This window comes from Acanthochromis polyacanthus, chromosome 6 (genome assembly GCF_021347895.1).
Source record: "Acanthochromis polyacanthus isolate Apoly-LR-REF ecotype Palm Island chromosome 6, KAUST_Apoly_ChrSc, whole genome shotgun sequence".
NCBI classification, from domain to species: Eukaryota; Metazoa; Chordata; class Actinopteri; family Pomacentridae; genus Acanthochromis; species Acanthochromis polyacanthus.
Window position 1 is genome coordinate 39,624,561 of NC_067118.1, and position 19,280 is coordinate 39,643,840.

General features: G+C 41.1%; 1 protein-coding gene across 2 annotated transcripts in view; it reads left to right on the forward strand.

Annotated features, from left to right (window-relative positions):
• The window catches only part of clstn1 (calsyntenin 1), a 46,243-nt gene that overhangs the window by 11,229 nt on the left and 15,734 nt on the right, over positions 1–19,280 (forward strand). The window contains exons 2-8 of one of the 2 annotated variants that reach the window (XM_022206759.2): positions 6,156–6,278; positions 10,208–10,237; positions 12,431–12,626; positions 14,120–14,328; positions 15,621–15,770; positions 16,031–16,216; positions 16,298–16,546. In XM_022206759.2, the coding sequence (XP_022062451.1) occupies positions 6,156–6,278; positions 10,208–10,237; positions 12,431–12,626; positions 14,120–14,328; positions 15,621–15,770; positions 16,031–16,216; positions 16,298–16,546 (1,143 nt within the window). The remainder of the gene's footprint in view (positions 1–6,155; positions 6,279–10,207; positions 10,238–12,430; positions 12,627–14,119; positions 14,329–15,620; positions 15,771–16,030; positions 16,217–16,297; positions 16,547–19,280) is intronic. The other variant, XM_022206768.2, reaches the window with a different exon arrangement.

Sequence of the window (19,280 nt, forward strand, 5' to 3'; positions counted from 1 at the left end):
TTGTATTCTGGAGATATATGCTTTTTTAAAAACGACAACGTTGCGTGTTTTGTCATCAAGGTCATTTTGTGAGTATCGGCAGGGGATGACGCTGTCTGGATAAGCTGAATTATTTAGCAAGAGACAAAGATTGTGCCTGTTATATCTTTGCAGTTATATCCCAACTCTCCATGTAATATTTATTTTGAAGCCAATGATTTTTCTCAGCTATGAATAGGATTGTGAGGGGCGGTACTGTATTTTTCACTGTCTGTGAGGCTGTCTTGACTTTTATTTTTCTGTTCATTACTCTGCAGTCAGACTTAAATAAGATGCATTAAATGAGGTTAATGACTTGTTTGCCACTCAAGGCCTCATAAAATCGCTATAAAAGCTTTGTCTTTCAAATCAGCTGTTATATTCTGTATATAGAGACAAATTCTCACAGAAATATTGTGCTCTGCTCACTGTTTACTTTGAAATCTTCTTTGAAAGCAATATTTTCCAGACAGGTCAATGCGCATTTTGACTTGGAACAACTTTGGCCCACATGGAGAATTAGTAATTACGATTAATTTTACTATTTATTGTGGGATCAGCACAGAAAAAAAGATGAAATTACTCTACAAGTCATTTATTGCGATAGATGTTCATCCTAGATTTTGAAATGTGCTTTTATGTGAGTTAAACTGAATATTTTTGAGGTCTTGTAATAAGCATTTGTCACTATTTATTACAAAATGACATTTCATACAGTTTTTAATTTCATTTAGCAACTTGTGACACATGAGACTCCTTTTACTCAACAGTTCCTATGATAAGAGATTATGTCAGTGTGTCAGTTTAATGTTGATCACTCTTTAGAAATGGTCGACTCGCAGTAGGGCTGGCCCGAATAGGGGTTTCTGGTCTCCGGATATTTTGGCCCTATTAAAGACGAATATCCGAATATTCGTTCCGCCCCGTAACGTCCGGGGGGTGGGATGGGTGAATATTCGGATACCAAAATTAATATCCTTATACCGCCATTGCGAACGAATATTCGGATATTCTGGATATTCGGGTCCAGCCCTAAGTGGCAGCTTTCTGTTGAATTTTCCTCTTTGATGTGAGCGAGGGGCTGAGCCGGCAGGTTATAACTGTGCTGTAGTGAGTATGCATTCTCTGAGACGGATTGGTTCTCTAATTAAGTTAAATTAAGAAAATGGCAGCCCTCCAGGCTAAATATCCTCTGTGCTGCAGCAGCAAACCCCTCTTAGACTCATTCCTCAATCCTAAATCCTAAAGCCTCCTCTCTTAAAACCTCTAGTCCCGCCCTGACAACACACACACACTCCTTTTCTTACTCCTTGTTTGTAACAAATGGCACAGTATCCAAAAATGTTGTATCTAAGTTTGTTCACATCATGTTTTTGTTGCCCTGTGTGTAATATTCTCTCTGAACAAGTCACTGAACAACAAATGTTCTCTCCATTCGCTGCAGACTCGATGATAAAGATATCTTGCCATAAGGGCTTTGTTGGCAATTTCACGCAATGTATATCCGAATTTCATGCTTTGAATAAAATAATGTTTTAGATTTCATGCCACAGGAGGTGGCTGTGAATGAACGGGGCTTTGATTTCACCAGCAGTGCACTGCAACGGTGCAGTTTGCTTCCGAGTTTGTCTAAGGCCTTCCAGGTCTGAGTCTTCTGTCCTCATACCTACACTTGGATGTGTCACATTTCTCCACAGCTTGCCATCTGTGAGCGTATCTGCATTCACTCTAGTTTGAGACGGTCTGTGCTGCCAATCTCAGACCGTTGTTGGGAGTTGCTCTTGTTTGTCAGACTTTGCTTGGCTTCACTTCACAAACTTTCTTGGCCGTGACGGAGTTGCCTGACCAAACACCGTTTTCAGTTTTAGCTGTGTGAGCAGGCATTTAGTTAGTGTGCTTGTTTGTGGAAGATGGAGTGCAGACTGTGAAAAGTAAAGCTCTTTAAAGATTTCCCATTGGTCAAGGTGGAGATTCATGCCACACAAATGGGCATTTTGCTTTTTAAATCAAGAGAAATAGCATTTAAACCAGACAGGAATGTCTCCATCAGGCAGCTGTCATGGTTAGTTTATCTGTGGTTATCGCTTATAATTAGGTTGAGATGTTTTCCATAAACACGCAGGATCTTTGAGGATACCGTTTGATGTTGTGCCATTCATGACTGGTGCTGGTTCTGTGCATCTCAGCGCTGAATGCCATGAAAGACTCGTGGATAAATGTGAGGCCCACATGTGACCTAGCTAACAGTAGCTGTGATTCTGTGCAAGCTAAAGCAGATTATTGTAGTAGTCTGGCCCGGCAATCTGTCTAAAGAAGTTCACGGCACTTGGGGTCAAGAGATGCTTAGCAAAGACGATTTATTGGGCGTGATCAATTGCAAATTACTGGCAAGCACATCGACTGTTTGGAATTAGGCTCTGCACATGCAGGACCAGATTACCCGTGACTGTAAAGTGATATGAGGCCTTCACGTAGCTTCCCAACATTTGTGTTTGAATCAGTGAAACCTTCCCTGTGAAGTCCCCTTTTGAGGAGTTGAACTTTTTGAATCAGTGTTGCAATAATCTTTAAATTCTTCTGCCAAATGTAGCATAAGCACCTGTCCAGTTTTAATAATCGTGCTGCATTTCTGTCCTTGCTAAGCAATCAGAACAACAGCTCAGGTCCATCATTCTCCCCTGATTATCTTGTTGTCTCTCTACTGTCAGATTTATAATAATTTGCAATGAAAGTGCCTCTAAAAGTATGTACAATAAATGAAGTCACAATAGTAACACTCCCTGCTAAGACAAGCAAATAGCTCTCAATCATGTTTTTGACAAGGAGCTAGCAATTGTAACCTAATGCCGTATTTCTAATGCTGCAGCCGTTGCAATGTTAATTGTTCGTGCATTGTGACAGATTTCATCTTCAGTGTGAGACCATCTCTGTAAGAACAGAACTCTTTTCTGGGTTTTGCTCCTGATTCATTACGATGCCCACATCATACCAACCTTGTGCAAGTAGCATGTAATTAATTTCACTGATTACGTAATCACTGAGAATTAAACTAAATTATATGATGACACAAACGCAAGTAATTTGCTTCGCTGAGATTGGATTTGGCAGACTGACATTTAATGTCATCTGAAAACATCTGCATCATGTATTTATGCTTTTGTGGGCTTTTTCTTTTCGTCTGGGTACTATTTGAAGCTCATAATATAATTGGAGCGCAGACTGTGTTGCCGAACGTCTTTCCATTAGTCGGATGATGAATGTGTGATGTTGACTCTTCTGTAGCATAAAGCGACTGAGGATTTAATTCCTCTGCACAACATATTGTAATTAGGATTTAACTATAAAGACTCATAGAGGGAAAATTGCATTACTGCCATTTATTGTGGCTGTATTGTCGAAGCCGTCTTTTAACAACACACATTTGTAGAAATCTGCTTTTTATGTAATTTTTTTTTTTACTTTTATGTATTAAATGGTGAGTATATGGCATTAATTTTTCAGACTTCATAATACAGCCAGTTGCAGAATTGTGGACGTAATACAAGGCCACATGTGCCAGCAACATTTCTGTTTGGCAGCCTCAGCAGATACTTGAACAGCAACAGCCTTTTGCAGCAGAGACGCAGTGATAAATCTTCTGTCTATTGAAATAATGTTGCCTTTCGAGATGAACGTCGTGCGCAGAGTGTGTTATTACGCACTGTTAATTGGATAAACGTGGGATGAAGGATGTGCTTCACTAAGTCAAGAAGCTGCTTACAGCATTTTCTAGTCATGTACCTCTTTGCCAATTTCATTTAATTCATTTGAACAACAGTTTGTAGTATGACAGCTGATGGAGAGCTAGCCTCATGCAGTTATCACACGGGAGTATATGCATATTTAAGTAATTGGCTGATTCATTTCATGACCTGACTGACAATATGAATATATGTTTGTAATTGTGCTCAAATGCAAACACAAAGTAATACTACCTTTTAAAACGAGGCTTTCAGTGGACACATAACAAAATGGACCTTATATTAACAAACCAAGCTGTTGGAGGCGTTCTATTTAAGAAGGTCAGCAGTGCAGCCTTTGTCCTGCAGTGGTTTAATTTTTGGTGGAAAAAACTTCAGAAGCAGGTCATTGTTTTTTCACCTACTTGTTTAGAGTGTATACCAGCTTTATGTCTTATTACTTTATTTCCAGACTGCCTAAATGTAGCATTTAAATCAATGAATCCAAACAAAAGCTCCCAAATAGCCACTGGCAAAATATTATTCTGTCTTACAAATGATTAAAACTGTTGCTGAAGGGATAGTTCAGGTTGTTTGACGTGGGTTTGCATGAGGTACTTATCTATAGTAAGTGTTTAACTCTCAGTAGGTGGTGGTCGGCACACCCAGCCGATACAGGAGTGAAGTGCAGTGTACTGGGTCAGCAGCAAAATCTATTTTCGCCGTCTATTAATCTCTATCTGTTCAGGCGTAGGTTGTGTTTAGAATATTTTCACCACTTTACATCACTCTCTTCATAGCAACAGCTGACAAAGACATTGATTTTAACTGAAGCTGCTCGTCTACTGTTATCTGACTTTGGCGTGTTAACACAACAATGTGGATCTGAAAAAAAAATCACATAATAACAGACAAACAAGAGCTGAGCAACTCCTTCGAAATTTTTGTCAACGTCAGGACAGAAACAGGTTTTGTTGCAAAGCCTCATCCACCCTAGTTCACTGATTAGCCTCCATGTCGACACTCCTTCCTGCTTCTCCAAACTGGGGCATGCCGACTGCCATCTACTGTAAGTAATAGAACGACTATTAGGCAGTACCTCATACGGCCTCGCCTCAAAGGAACCAAACCATCCCTTTAACACCAGATAGACTCTCACATTGCTCTGCTGTGGTCAGTGATTTCATGCCATTGTTGTTTAGGCTTTTGCAGCAGTGCATTGTTGGCATTAGCTTGAATGCACGGTCTGGGCGTATTGACTTTATCAGATTGTTTACATTAAAATCGACCTTAAAAAGAACTAGGGCTTGGGTGAGTTGGGGCAGAGGCAGCATGTCTGATCACATATTTACATGCACTGGATCACTGCACTGCCATTCTTCAGTACTTTATAAGATACTACATAATGCTTGTTGTCAAAAATACAATTAAACGATGTTTTTTTTAATGTGACTTTGTGCCTGAATTGAAACAATAGTTTGATAATGTAGCCAGAGTTAGCTGGGCAAACTTGGATTTCGTGCAGTGTCTGGTCCAGCCACCTCTCTCAGTGTATCTGTCCCCCACAGCGTACTGTCAGCCAGAGTTAGCTTCACTTTTGCAGATCAGTAGCACAGGAATGCCACCGTCTCCTCCTGTCCTAGAGTGGGCACATATTGGCGTAAGAGAGCTTTATATCCCCTGCATCTACGCTGTTTTTTTCCACACTGGCCCAAATATGTCACTAGCTGCAGCTTTTTCTGCAATCCACAGCTACAGCAGAGTCCTGTCTGCAGCTGGGATGCTTCCCAGGCTGATTAGACGGCCATGCAGAGCTGTAAACACCCCAGCTACTGCTCCTCAAGCTGGCCGGAAAATCATAACATCGAGTTCTCTATCATTGCTGTGATAAAACTCTCAAAGAAAGATAGAATGCACTATCATAAAATAATCATGCGATCATGTTTATCTAGTTCTCTGGATATGTTAAACAGTATATTATCCGAACGTTGTAAATTTAAGATGAAGAATGATTCATCAGACGTGGTTTTTAAGCCTCTAAATGTCACACCAGCTCATTTTGTTCCCTGTGAAACGACGCACGTTCTTGATCCTGCTTGGCTCATGGTTGCCTGTTCTGGTAGTAGGTGATCCCTTCATTTTGTGCAGTGCTTCTAAAAATAACACTAAAAGCATTCAAAACCTCATTAAAAATGCATTTAAGCTGTATCGGAGGGAGGAAGATAAAAGTCAGACCAGCTATTTGAGCAAACACAAATGAAAGGAGATCATTAAAAACGCAGAAAAAACCATGAAAATTGCTGTTTAGTGCTGTTGAGAGAAGAAGGAGTTGCTTATCTTGACGTGTCGTCTCAGGACAGAAATTATATTTATAGAGGTATTCATTGCAGACATTTTCTCTCCCTCTGTTTCTCATAGTCAATAAACACAAACCATGGATCGAGACGACGTATCACGGGATCGTAACGGAAAATGATGACAAAGTTCTTCTGGACCCTCCTCTAATTGCTCTGGACAAAGATGCTCCTCTACGCTATGCAGGTGAGAGAGAAAATGAAATGCTGCTGCTGCTGTTCCTTCACTGTACTGGCTGTTTCACAATAAATGAAAGAGAAAACATACGAATTACTCTGTACCCATTGAGACTGTGTAACACATGATGGATGCAGAGGATCTGCATGAATAATTTATATCTCAGACATTTCAAGGACACTGATCTGCGCCTTTTAAGACACATGATCTGTTTGGCAATGTATTATTTATAAACTGAATTCGTTATTCCTGTAAATGAAATAGATGGAAAGCTGTACTTAAAGTCTGAGTTCCTCATACCATGCTTAGTCAAATCTAAGTGATTGGAAAAAATGGCCAACCTTATTAAACCAAGTTTCATATTTGTAAAACAATAAGCGGTATTTTCTGATCTGATATGTCGAGGGAGTGTCAGCTGAAAACACTGATTGACAGTTTTCACACCAGCCCAAATGACCAACACAAACAGATCAGAGTTTGTTTTAACTGAACTAAACAGGTTAGATGTGAAGTATGAAACTGTAGATACAGAATATTGTTGTAATGGCACCTAACCTAATGTCTATAAGATGGAAGGATGAAGGCTGAGGAAGGAGATAGTTCAGATCCTGTTACTTAAGCAGCTTTTAATTGCAGTTGTCTCAACGAAAGTTTGTAAAACTAACTAAAGAGGCAAGTGTTAGCTGTGAGTCTCAGCTCTCCATTAATGTGTCTGTTAGTCTGTTTTTGGTTAATGTTGCTAACAGACAGATTCACAGATTGACAAACAAACGTATGCCGATCGTCACAGAACGCCGTTTTACTTGGTGGAGTAACCGCAAACTGTTTAATAGTCAAACTCCTCAATGCAGTTCTAAATAGCTCACAGTCTTTTCACTGCATTTTTGATGAATTCAGACATGTATGATCTCTGGATTTCCTTTACACGAGCTTTAACATAGAACTACAAACTCTAATATCCTCTAAGCATCATGCTTTGAAATCTAGACGATGCCATGGTTAATGTATGAGACGGTCCTTCACTGCAGGGTGTGTTATTATGTATAACTCTTAATTGTTTCTGTGATAAAGGCTATATCCAAAAGTAATTATGATCAGTTACTCAAATCAAATGATCAGTGACTCAGTAGCGATGAAGACGCCAACTGTCAAATCTTATTTTCTTACTTTGTTCACTGCTGAATAACTTCTGGTAGCACATTTGTGTGCCTCAAAGGGATTTTGCGCATAAGATTTTAATGACTTGCCTGTCATACTGACATACAGCTGGCTACCATATCCTCCAGATTGGCCTGTTTGATATTCAGATCAAAATACTTTTTCATGTTTTTTTTCCCTCCCACTGGAGAGGCGCAATTACGCACCAAGGCAGCATTAGCTCTGGGGGTTTTAATCACATCAGGATTGACTTTGGCCTGGATTCAAAGCACCACAGCACTGGAAATGATTTCCCACCATTTCACATCGCATGAGTCGTGTGATCTTTTGTCTGCTGCTCTCTTCACACTCAGTGCTCGCACTAGACTTCATATGACCATTTTAATCTCAGATTACTTCTCCCAATTTAGAATGTGAGGCTTTAGCATCCACGTGCCGACCAGAGGAGATGTCATTTTCCTCACAAACTTATGTGCTGATTGGTTTGGCAGTTTTTAAGGTTGACAGTCTCAACAGGAGGGCCGGGAGTTGAATGATATGCCCATTCTCTGCGTGACGTTTGTCTCCTTTCACAGTAAATTAGCGCTGAATGCAGAGCTCGGTGCTCGACTCCTTTCAGCTGGGGCTCCTCTTTTGATGAGGGTTTCACGAACGGACTGTGTGTCCCTGTGAACGAGCTCTTCTGAAGCCAGAGCAAGCAGCCTGGCTTCACGTGGCAGCAGGGGTGACCCGCTCTGTCATGCAAGCCTCCTTCCAGTCGCTCCATCTGTGCCAACAAACAGGGGGCACTGTAAAGCTGACCCACCGGCCATTCAGAGGCCGAAGCACAAGCTCTTAAGTCAGATCAGTGTGAACAGGTGAATGTGTACCATGAATGACGGGTCACTCTGAGTTAGTGTGTCCATCAGACTGGTGGACTTTAGTTGTGCACATCTCTGTGGTGATTGGATCTGAAACGGTTGAAACCGAGGCCCTTGAAAATGAGTTCAGTGTTCATGGATGACTGCGTTCCAACACAGAAGACAAACACAAAGCCGGAATGATTTGCCCATCAGACCGTTTTGTTGGATTCCCTGAGGAATAATTGACAAGGTGGGAGAGTAAAATATGAAAACATCCTTGATTCTATCATCTCGTATAGTTTGACCATCCTGCAGATCAGAATAGCTGCAGCTCGTTATCATTCTGCTATAGGGAGGAGAAGGCTCTAGCGTGTTTGGACTTTAACCCTCCTGTCGTCCTGTGGGTCAAATTGACCCGTTTTAAAGTTTTAAAAGTGTGGAAAAGAAAAATATATTTTCACAGTGAAAACTTCCACATTTTCAACCTTTTTTTAGGAGGTTTTTAAACATTTTTCGGTGGGAAAAAAACAAATTAAAATCAATGTATAAGAACATTCAGACAAAATTCAACCAAAATCCAGTGAATTTCACTGTCAAATTTGGGGATTTTTTATTTAAAAAAATTAAACGTCTGAGGGAAACTTTTCAGGAATTTTCTTCCTGAAGATTTTGCAAATTTTTATATAAATTTGGGGTATTTTTTTCTGAATTTTTGGACTTTTTTCAGACAAGGCAACAACATTTTTTGGTAAGGACAACAAGAGGGCTAACCCAGTCATTATTAATCAACAATGTGTCCTGAAAATGTGTTTTATTTCATTTTTGCCATTTGGATTTTGGCATGTCAGGACGGACCAAGGGAATTTTGGGTTATTTGTTTATGTTTGCTGTCACATAGGTCCTAAATTTGAAAACTTTCTCAATAAATGCATAATTATCAATCAATGATTGATGATTTTTTTCATATATACTGTGCACACTGGGCATCTGTTTGTGCGGATATTACTACTTTACGGCACAGGCATCTGATACAGGTCACAAAGGAGGATGTTATATATATTATTGGAATGTAAGAGTGCCAGACTTATTGCATGCATGGTAGTCAATGGTCATTGAGTGTCACAGAAGACTTTGTCATGGTGCCCCTTTACTATCTGAATCCCTACAATGTTCTCTACAACTTTCTGCAACAAAATTCCTGCAAATGAGTTAGCATTTTGATATTCAGTGACTATTCAGATTATCATTTAATTTGTCTGCTTAGAACCAGCAGTTAAATGACTATGATGGCTAATTTGACCTGAGCTGGGACTAATTTATAAGCTAAGGAACTCCTAAAGCCCTTGTTTGAGCAGATCATTAGAGCGATTGAGGACACAGGCTGTGACACCCACTGCATAATGGGCCTTAACAGCAGCTCCCAATGTGAAATCCATCCTTTAGCTATTCCCGCTTACCCTTTCTAATGTGAAATCCATTGCTAATTGTTCACTAGGTGAAAACAAAGTGATCAAGTCAAACCCACCGGAGGCCGTGAAAAGGATGTAAAACTGTCAGCAGCAGAAAAAGACTTCCATCATTTTCAACCACTTTTTTTGTCCGTTAAAGTATTTTCATTCACAGTTTAGTTTCCACAAAACACAAGTGTGATGTGTTAAGAAAGTAAGATGAATGGCTGCCATTGAAAGGGAGAGTTTTGTTGGATTTAATTGGATGTGGTGTCATTTCAGTAGCAACATTTGCTGCGGCATTAATAAAACTGCAAAGACACAGCCGGCGTCTCATAAATGTTTAAGTCTTTCCTTTTTTTTTTTTCAACTGGCAGAAGCTTTTCTAATGGTGGTATTGTAAGCGTATGTTTCCTTCCTGTCCTCTGTTTTCTGAACTTTTAACCCTTCTTTAACTGATCTGGGTTTATCTTCTCTCCCTTCCTTGTAGAGAGTTTTGAGGTGACCCTCACTGAAGAAGGTGATCTTGGGCTCTTTCTTCTGCCTTGTGCTTATTTGTTACTATTAACCCACTAACGCAAAAAAAACAGCATCCACACTTTGACACAGAAACTTCTGCCATGCTCTGTGATTTCCCCATTTGGTTTTTCTCGACCTTGCGTTTTTCTCACCCTGAATTTTTTGGACTTCCGACAGCTGGATGAAAAGTGTGATGTGGGGCTGACTGTTCTTAGAAATATCTGTGCATGAGACATCCATTGCAGTTTGCAGACCCTAACAGTTTTTCAGCTGTCGCCAGGAAACAGAAAGCTGCTTAATAACAGGAGTTCTCAGTCACTTTGTCTAATCTAATCTTTCCAATTAAAAAACATGGACGACTAAAGCAATTTTTTTACACATTCAACAACAAAGTCAAATCTCAAAGCCCACATACAATGATCTCATATTCTCTTGACATTTGTGGAGCTGAATTGGAGCAGAAATTGATACTAGAATTGGTTTTAAAAAGAGAATGAATGTTCTAAAAAAAATTAGAACGTTTTTAAGACACCAAGCACGCTCACGGTGCCTCTTTTTGACGAGATTCATACAGTTACAGTGACTCCTGTGTACTTTTCTGACATTGAAGTCTTCGAACGAGATTGCTGAGATTGTTAACTAATGCAAACTCTCTATGCTGCAAAGTTTCTGTTGTTGCATCTTTGCCTCAGTGGATCTCTTGAGTTAATTCTCCACCACTAATCCTTACCATTAGCATGGCTGCAGTTGTCATTTGATGTGGATGTCAAGCAAGTTGATATTTCTAACCCCAGTTCTCATCCAGTACTTTTTTCTTTGAATACTGTTATCGTACTGGTTTAGTTCTCTATGATTTTATGATTTTGTTTGGATGAATTTTTGCAGTAGTTTATGGGTGAGAGGCAAAATTACACAGGAAGACTTTATTTAAATGTGAAAACCATTGAAACTGAGATTTTTTTTTCTTTCACAGACCTTTTAGGGTTTTGATGGCTGAATTGGTGCTGTATCACCTTATCACAGTGCTCTCTATTGTTTAGGGCTGGCCCGAATAGTAGTTTCTGGCCTCTGAATATTCGGGCCCTATTAAAGACGAATATCCGAATATTCGTTCTGCCCCTTAACGTCCGACGGGGCGGGCTTGTGGCGGAGACGGCCCGAGTATTCGGATCCGTTCGTCTGGTCTCCCGGGTCCAAATTTTGCCTTTGTTTTGTCGTCAGTTAAACTGAAGAATTCCCAAACAGCAGAGGTCTTCAGTATCTTGTCTTGCGTTTATGCAACGAAATGAAGCGTGACGTCAGAGTCGGCAGCCACCCGGCCATTCGAGTGGTGGTAAAAAACACGAATGGGTGAGCCGAGATGAGCCGAACACGACGGGATGAGCCGAAGTGGGCCAAAGGCGAAGGGAAGAGACGTCTCCGAATATTTTCGTCTGGGGGAAGGAGGGAGTGATCACATAGACATATGTGTATATTTTTATGTGATCACAGGACGGGATGAGCCGATGTGGGTCGATGGCGGAGGGAAGACAGTAGCGCCGCATATTCTTTCCGTCCGGTAACGTCCGACCGGGGAGGGGTGAATATTCGGATATCAAAATTATTATCCGGATACAGCCGTAGCGAACGAATATTCGGATATTCGGGTCCAGCCCTACTATTGTTAAGAATTTACATTTTGTTTTGAGTTCTTTTATTTATGTTATTTATTGTATCTCTCGTAAGATAGGTTGTAATTTTACTCATTACAGACATTACTGATCTTACTGTGCTTTACATAATCACTTTTTGAGCTTGGTTTTGTGACTTTGATTTCTAATATTTTAAGTACTCCTGTGAAATGCCTGTTCACATATTTTCAGTTTCTGCCTGCATGACTGGATGCAATGTTTTCAAGTGGCTTGGAAAATACACTCTGTCTACTGATACTAAATGTCCCACACCCTCTCCCAACTCCCCCCAACTACTCACCCATATGACAGTGCGTTTGGGCTTCCTCCACAGACTCCACGCACCCCAATCTACAACTCCCCGGCTCCCAAAACCTGTGGCTGACGTTTTGTTTGTTTTTTTTTGCGTGAATTAATTTGTTTTGTAGTTAACAGTTTTTTTTTTTTCTCATTTGAAATTCAGATTTCACTTGCTGTCGTCAGCAGTTCTGAGCAAAGTCTCTTTTGACTCTTAACGTGTTCAGGTGAGATTTGCGGCTTCAGAATCCACGGGCAGAATGTCCCTTTCGAGGCAGTGGTGCTGGACAAGTCCACTGGCGAGGGGGTTATCAGGGCCAAGGACAAGCTGGACTGCGAGCTGCAGAAGGAGCACACCTTCACCATCCAGGCCTACGACTGTGGAGAGGGTCCCGATGGCGCCAACATGAAGAAATCCCACAAGTGAGTCAGCCTTAGCCATTTCAGAAGTCTCCCTGTGTCTGATCTGAACCCTGATTTTCCCTCCATCTTAGCCAGATTCAGATTATATTTGGCTGCAGTGTGTTCATGAGGGAAAAAAATAGATTATGCAGAGACCGGCCTTCCCAGATTAATGCAGAATAATTCAAGTTACAGTCTCACCTCCCTGTTTGGTGCCATTTGTAAGAGAAAGTCAAAGCAACCCCAGGACTGTGACACAAGGTTTTAGGATGACATTAAAAGCAAATTTACAGCTCCATCTTTCTAATCACTGAAGGAACTGTCAAGGGAGACACATTATTGTTTATGATGACTGGTAACATTCGTGCACATCAGGACCTTGTGAAAATTTCATCCATCCATCCTCTATACACCGCTTTATCCTCATTAGGGTCATGGGGGGTGCTGGAGTCTATCCCAGCTGACTCGGGCGAAGGCAGGGGACACCCTGGACAGGTCACCAGTCTGTCACAGGGCTACATATACAGACACACAATCACATTCACACCTACGGGCAATTTAGAGTAACCAATTCACCTCAGTATATTTTTGGACTGTGGGAGGAAGCCGGAGTACCCGGAGAAAACCCACACATGCACAGGGAGAACATGCAGACTACATGCAGAAAGATCCCAGGCCCAAGCCGGGATTTGAACCGGGGAGCTTCTTGCTGCAAGGCGAAAGTGCTAACCACTATACCACTGTGCAGCCCCCTTGTGAAAATTTTCCCTCATCAATCAAAAAGGCGATTAGAGTGTCTAAAGCTACCAAATGGACATTTATGCATTAAAAAATGAGTTCTATGGAGACTGCAAAATGACTATTCCTTGCAATATTATAGTGTAAGTCTTGGTTTGTCGAGGTTCTATCCTTTATTACTGATGACGTATATCTGGAATGACAATGATTAGAAACAGAAAATCAAGTTGCAGCTATCCAGCATTGGATGCTTAGGTGTTGTTTACGACTTCTTGTTTGAGAATTTGATATTTTCTTGATCTTACATTGAACTTAATGTGTTTACATTTTTGAGTATGATTCACATAAAACAAGACATTTAAACAGGTCCACTTGTGGCCAAGTAGTAATTCAAACCTTACTTTTTTCACTATTGACATTTTACGGCATATTGATTATTAAAAAAGTAATTGGTTGACCAAATGATAATGAAGGGAGTTGGTAGCTGCAGCCCTAATGAGGTCCATCCTTATATTCAGTTCTTTCTTGGGGAGCTCTAAGTGGCACAGCAGAAGATAACTAAACTCATAAGATCCATCAAAGCACTGCCTGACATGCAGTTACTACTTCTGTTTGTTATAAGAAAGTGTGAAATCAAACAACAAAGCAACTATAGTTATTCATTCAAAGAGTGTCAACTTTTTCATATATTTTTGTTATATTCATCTCATAATCAAATGTGCCGATTAAAATATTTTGCTGTGGTTAAAAAAATGACTTGAATGTGTCTCTTTCAGGGCAACTGTCCACATCCAGGTGAATGACATCAATGAATACTCGCCAGTGTTCAAGGAGAAGTCCTACAAAGCCACCGTTATTGAGGGGAAGAAATACGACAGCATACTGAAGGTGGAGGCGGTGGATGCCGACTGCTCCTTCCAATTCAGCCAAATCTGCAACTACGAGATTGTGACCCCCGATGTGCCCTTCACCATCGACAAAGACGGTAAGAACCTTCACATAGCTGCTCTGCCCTTGTGCCGACTGGAAAAAGCTGGAGCCAGGATTGTATTGACACGCATGGCAGTATTTATTGATCTGTGTAAACAACGATGCAGACAGATTGTTAGTAAAAATTCACTGCAGTTTGCCTTTGTGAAACGTCATTCATGTTGCTCAGTGATTCGTGTTGGATTGTGGAATTTTTCATCTTTGTATCTAGCAAAACATAATCAAAGATCCAGTAAAAAAAAAAATCAGATATCGCGGTTGAACAGTTATGACGAGCAAATATAAGCTGCGTTTCCATTACCCTTAGATATGCGCAAAATGTGAACAGCGCAATAAAAAACTGGTAATGGAAACACCTGAGTTTCAAAAAAGGACTAAAATATCGCTAAAAAGTTTTTACGCTCTCATGAGGTGGTTTTTCAGACGTTTCGATATTGAAAAATATCGCAAAAGCGCAATGGAAACACTTTTCCGCAATTATACGTCACCGGACGTGACGTACCTGGTCACATGACCAGTTCTCTCTGAGTAAACGTGGCGCGGTACATGTGGACAGAAGAGGAGACCGAGACTTTTCTTGCCATTATTCTTGAGAAAAACATCACTGCCATACTAGACAGCAAACGGCAGAGGAATGCAGAGTGTTAGAAGGAGATAGAAGTGGAAATGAGGAAGAAAGGGTTCGACATCGAAATCTCGCGGGATGTTATTTTACAAGAGTTACGATGCTTCTGCCCAGAACAACCTTCAATGGAAACACGTTCAAACCGCAAATATACTTAGTCGAAATTTTAGAAATATCGCTTTTATTTTGCGAAAAACTGTAATGGAAACCCAGCTATAGACGGGTGATAATATGAAGAGATCAATCCGTATGAAAATACATAATGTAGACTGACTGCTAGGCAGATTAAAATGAAAGTTTAGTCAAACAACTTCCATGACTTTCTTTTAAACACCTACATAGCTTGGTAATACACTCTCAGTATAACATCTCAAGGTAAAAGAGCAAGTCCAAACATTATGACGTTGCCCTAAGAGACGTCACTCAATGCATAATGCTTCTGTAGCGGCTTGACAGTGAATCACTCGGAGGGTTTTTTCTAAGCGGCAGCTCTGTTTCAGATGAAATACTTAATGTTTTGGTTTGCTGCTTATCAGCTTGAAAGGTTTTTATACCTGCTCTCTGAGTCATTTTATTCCACTTACCAGCACAGCTGCGGCTTTGAAATTAAACAAAGACTGGTTCTGGTACTTACGTTTTTTTTTTTTCCCTGCTTCTCTCAGGCTTCATCAAGAACACAGAGAAACTGAGCTACGGCAAAGAGCACATGTACAAGTTGACGGTGACGGCCTACGACTGTGGAAAGAACCGCGCCTCTGAAGACGTGCTGGTCAAGATCAGCGTCAAGCCCACCTGCAAACCCAGCTGGCAAGGTATCAAAGCTCTCCTCTTATCGCTGCAGCTCGCCAACTATCACTGTTCAGTTGTGCCTCTGTGTTGAGCAGAAGCGATCCACTCATGATCCACACAGGCCGCCATTGTCAGAAAGGTTATTCAACTCTTTTAAGGCCTTTATCACACTGAGCTGAAATATTTCCTCCTGAGTAATTACTATTAACAGGCTCCGTATTTACTGCTCACCTGTTATCAGAACATTGTTTCATCCTTTTCTCTCTCCCTTCTCCTATTTCAGGCTTCAACAAGAGGATTGAATACGAGCCTGGCACAGGTAGCCTGGCCCTTTTCCCCAGCATGCACTTGGAGACCTGCGATGAGCCAATCACGTCCATCCGGGCCACTGTCGAGCTGGAAACCAGCCATATTGGGAAGGGCTGCGACCGTGATACCTATTCTGAGAAGTCCCTGCACAAGTTGTGTGGTAAGTAACTGCCTGATTTGAAATGCTCGTTCAATCAGAGTAATTGCAAGTGCCCGTTATAATTACGCCTTCCATCTTTAGGGGCCAGCTCTGGCACCGTGGAGCTGCTCCCTGCACCCAGCAGCTCCGCCAACTGGACGGTGGGATTGCCCACTGACAACGGACACGACAGCGACCAGGTGTTTGAGTTCAACGGCACCCAGGCTATCAAGGTTCCTGATGGTATGGTGACCACCAGCCTGAAGGACCCCTTCACCATTTCCGTGTGGATGAGACATGGCCCCGGGGCCCATGAGAAGGAAACCATCCTCTGCAACTCTGACAAGACAGGTAACAGCTCTGGAGACAAGTAAAAAACTTTACACCTCTTACTGCGTAGAACAAACATGAATATGTTATCCAACTGTAAACGGAAGGGTATCTCACCCTCTGTAGTATTGATGCAAACTTTCTTTTCCTCCCATGTCGAACAGGAAGTCATTTAAATCATTGTCTGAGGTTAAATCTGATCCTTTCCATGCTTTTTAATTTTCTGAAAGGGTTATTTACCCTAGTAATATTACCTAAAAAATACCAAAACAAAAGGTCTACACAGTTTTGAAACAACTTTTTTTCAACATAGCTAACATAATATTACTCTTTCAAGTATTAGCCATTATTACCCTCTTAAAAGCCAAAACAAACTGCAAAAAAGACACCATTTATAAAAGCCAGAGACTGTAAAAGCAGCAAGAGTCATCAGATTTTCAACTTTACGACAGTCCTTGAAGTCCTCATCTGTAACATGTCATTTGGTCGGGAAATGTGACCAAATCTAAGCTTAAAAGCGTGACATTTCATCAGAATTATTTTATTCTACATGTCTCATTTTAACATTTGAAAAAATAAACCATTTGCTAAAACCAGACCCTGTAAAAAAACAACAACATTGTAAGATAAGATAAGATCTACTTTATTCATCCCAGAGGAAATTATTTTGCCAAAGTACAATAGACAATAAACAAAGGTTAGTGGAATATACACAGAAAATAGAACTAACGAAGAATGCAAGCTACAAAATGTAAGATTCTAAAAGTGTTAGTGTCAAGTGTCTTAAATGTGCGAGTGTGTAAAATGTCTCGAAAAAGTAAGAATTAAAATAACAAGTACAAGATGTAAACTGTATACTAATGATAATAACAGAAAAGATGACCAGAAAATGAACTGAAGTAGGAGAAAACAGATGTATTGCACTTGAACAACGATAACACGAATTGTGAGTCTATTGGGAAAGAGTCTTATGACTCTGTATTCTTCTGTACAACTGTGAAGCCTTTATAGCCTAGCCGCACTAGACCCATGCTCTGAAGACCCAAGGGTCTAGGAACGCTCGACAGGGAGGGAGGCGGGCTAAAAGGTTGTCTTTCAAATCACTCTGCAGCAGTTGGGTAGGTACACAACCAATCAGCGCAACGAATAGGCTGACGGAGTTCCTAGAGCGCCGGATTGTGGCTAAGTCCCATTAGCTTCCCAACCAGTGGAGCCAACTGGTATATTAAGGATTTGCCGTATCCCGTCGGCATAAGTCCAAATACGTCTTTCTTCTCAATGAAACACTTCAGTGCCGTCCTTTGTTTATCTTTCAAGTTGAATTTTAGCTTCAAATCTTTAAGGGCTGTGGCCAAAGCCGAGTCGAAAGATAACTGTTTATTGTGCGCCGGTTGTTTCTGTCAGAATCGTCACGCCTCTGTCGTCACTTCGTTACGCCCGCCTTCTGACTCTACACTTCATGGTGATTCGTCCGGCCAGTTTTAGAAGAATCCAGCCTCGAGCCTTATGGAGTGTAACTAGACCCACCCTGGCAGAGAATTAAATTCGTTGCCGTGGGTTGTCTAGCGCGGCTAGGCTAAAGCCTTTAGTGACTCGGTTCACCAAAATTCTGTGGCTATTTTACCTAACTACAGGCTCAGTTGCAGGACGTTATATTGCAATTTAAATAAAATCTGCTAGGAGTAAAAAAAAAATTGCCGACAAACTTCTCGAGGTTGAACGGCTTAGGACAGGAAATGCGCTGTGAAAATTACGACTTCAAAATATCTGGTGCCCGCTGTAGAGGTCACAACCTGAGTTTAAATCTTAGCCGTCTGAGTGACACGATCATTATAGCGGCACATATGGCGTATGGATGTATAGCTCTAATTAAAAAAACCCGTGCATTGTAGCTTCAGGCTATAATCGATGTTTGTACTCAGCTGACTGGCTAACAAGGAAACGAGCTTCCTTTTATATTTGCCCTCACCTCTGCTGAGTGCTCGCTGACCTTTCCATTTTTGTCGGTCGGTATAATTTCCGCGTGTGGTCACAAGCTCCTAGACCTTATTGACTGTAAAGTCTCTGCCGTGGCCAGCAAGGGGGAGGCAGTTCATCAGCTTCTGTCCGACTGCTTATATAAGAAGGATTACATCAGAACGGCTGTGGCCTGGACAGGAAACTCCCATAGCCATGATCTCAGCGCAAATCATGACCTCCATTCGGCGCGGGCTCTGCTTCACAGAAACGAGAATCTCACATTATCGCTGTCTCGGGCTCGGTTCAGTTCTCATAATATTTCAGTGTTTGGTTCTTAATACCGAAATCGCCGTGAAGCGTTGGCATAAACCCTCTAAATCCCTAAGCACTTCATTGATGGCTTAGACCTCTGTGGAAACGACACAGCTATGTTTAGCAGTAGAGAGACTTCAAACAGCTCTTTAGTGCAGCATGAAAAAGTTGCAATGTCATAAATCACAAAAAAAGATGAAACATTTTACAGAAATAAAAAAAAATATACAATTTTCCAAGTGCCTACATGTGCTACCAACACTGGAAGAACCAATGGTGGCTCTGCATGTGATCGATTTTGAGCTATATTTTTGATTTGTTTCCGTCTTTTGCCCTGTGCTTTGTGTGAACACAGCCGGCAGTTTAGTCAGAAAGTCCCTGATTTTTTTTTGTCATGTTACTGTTAATCATAGCGAAGTTGGCACAGTTGTGCACAAGAGCACAGAATTTCTTGATATTTTTACTGCATCTGATTGGAGCAGTG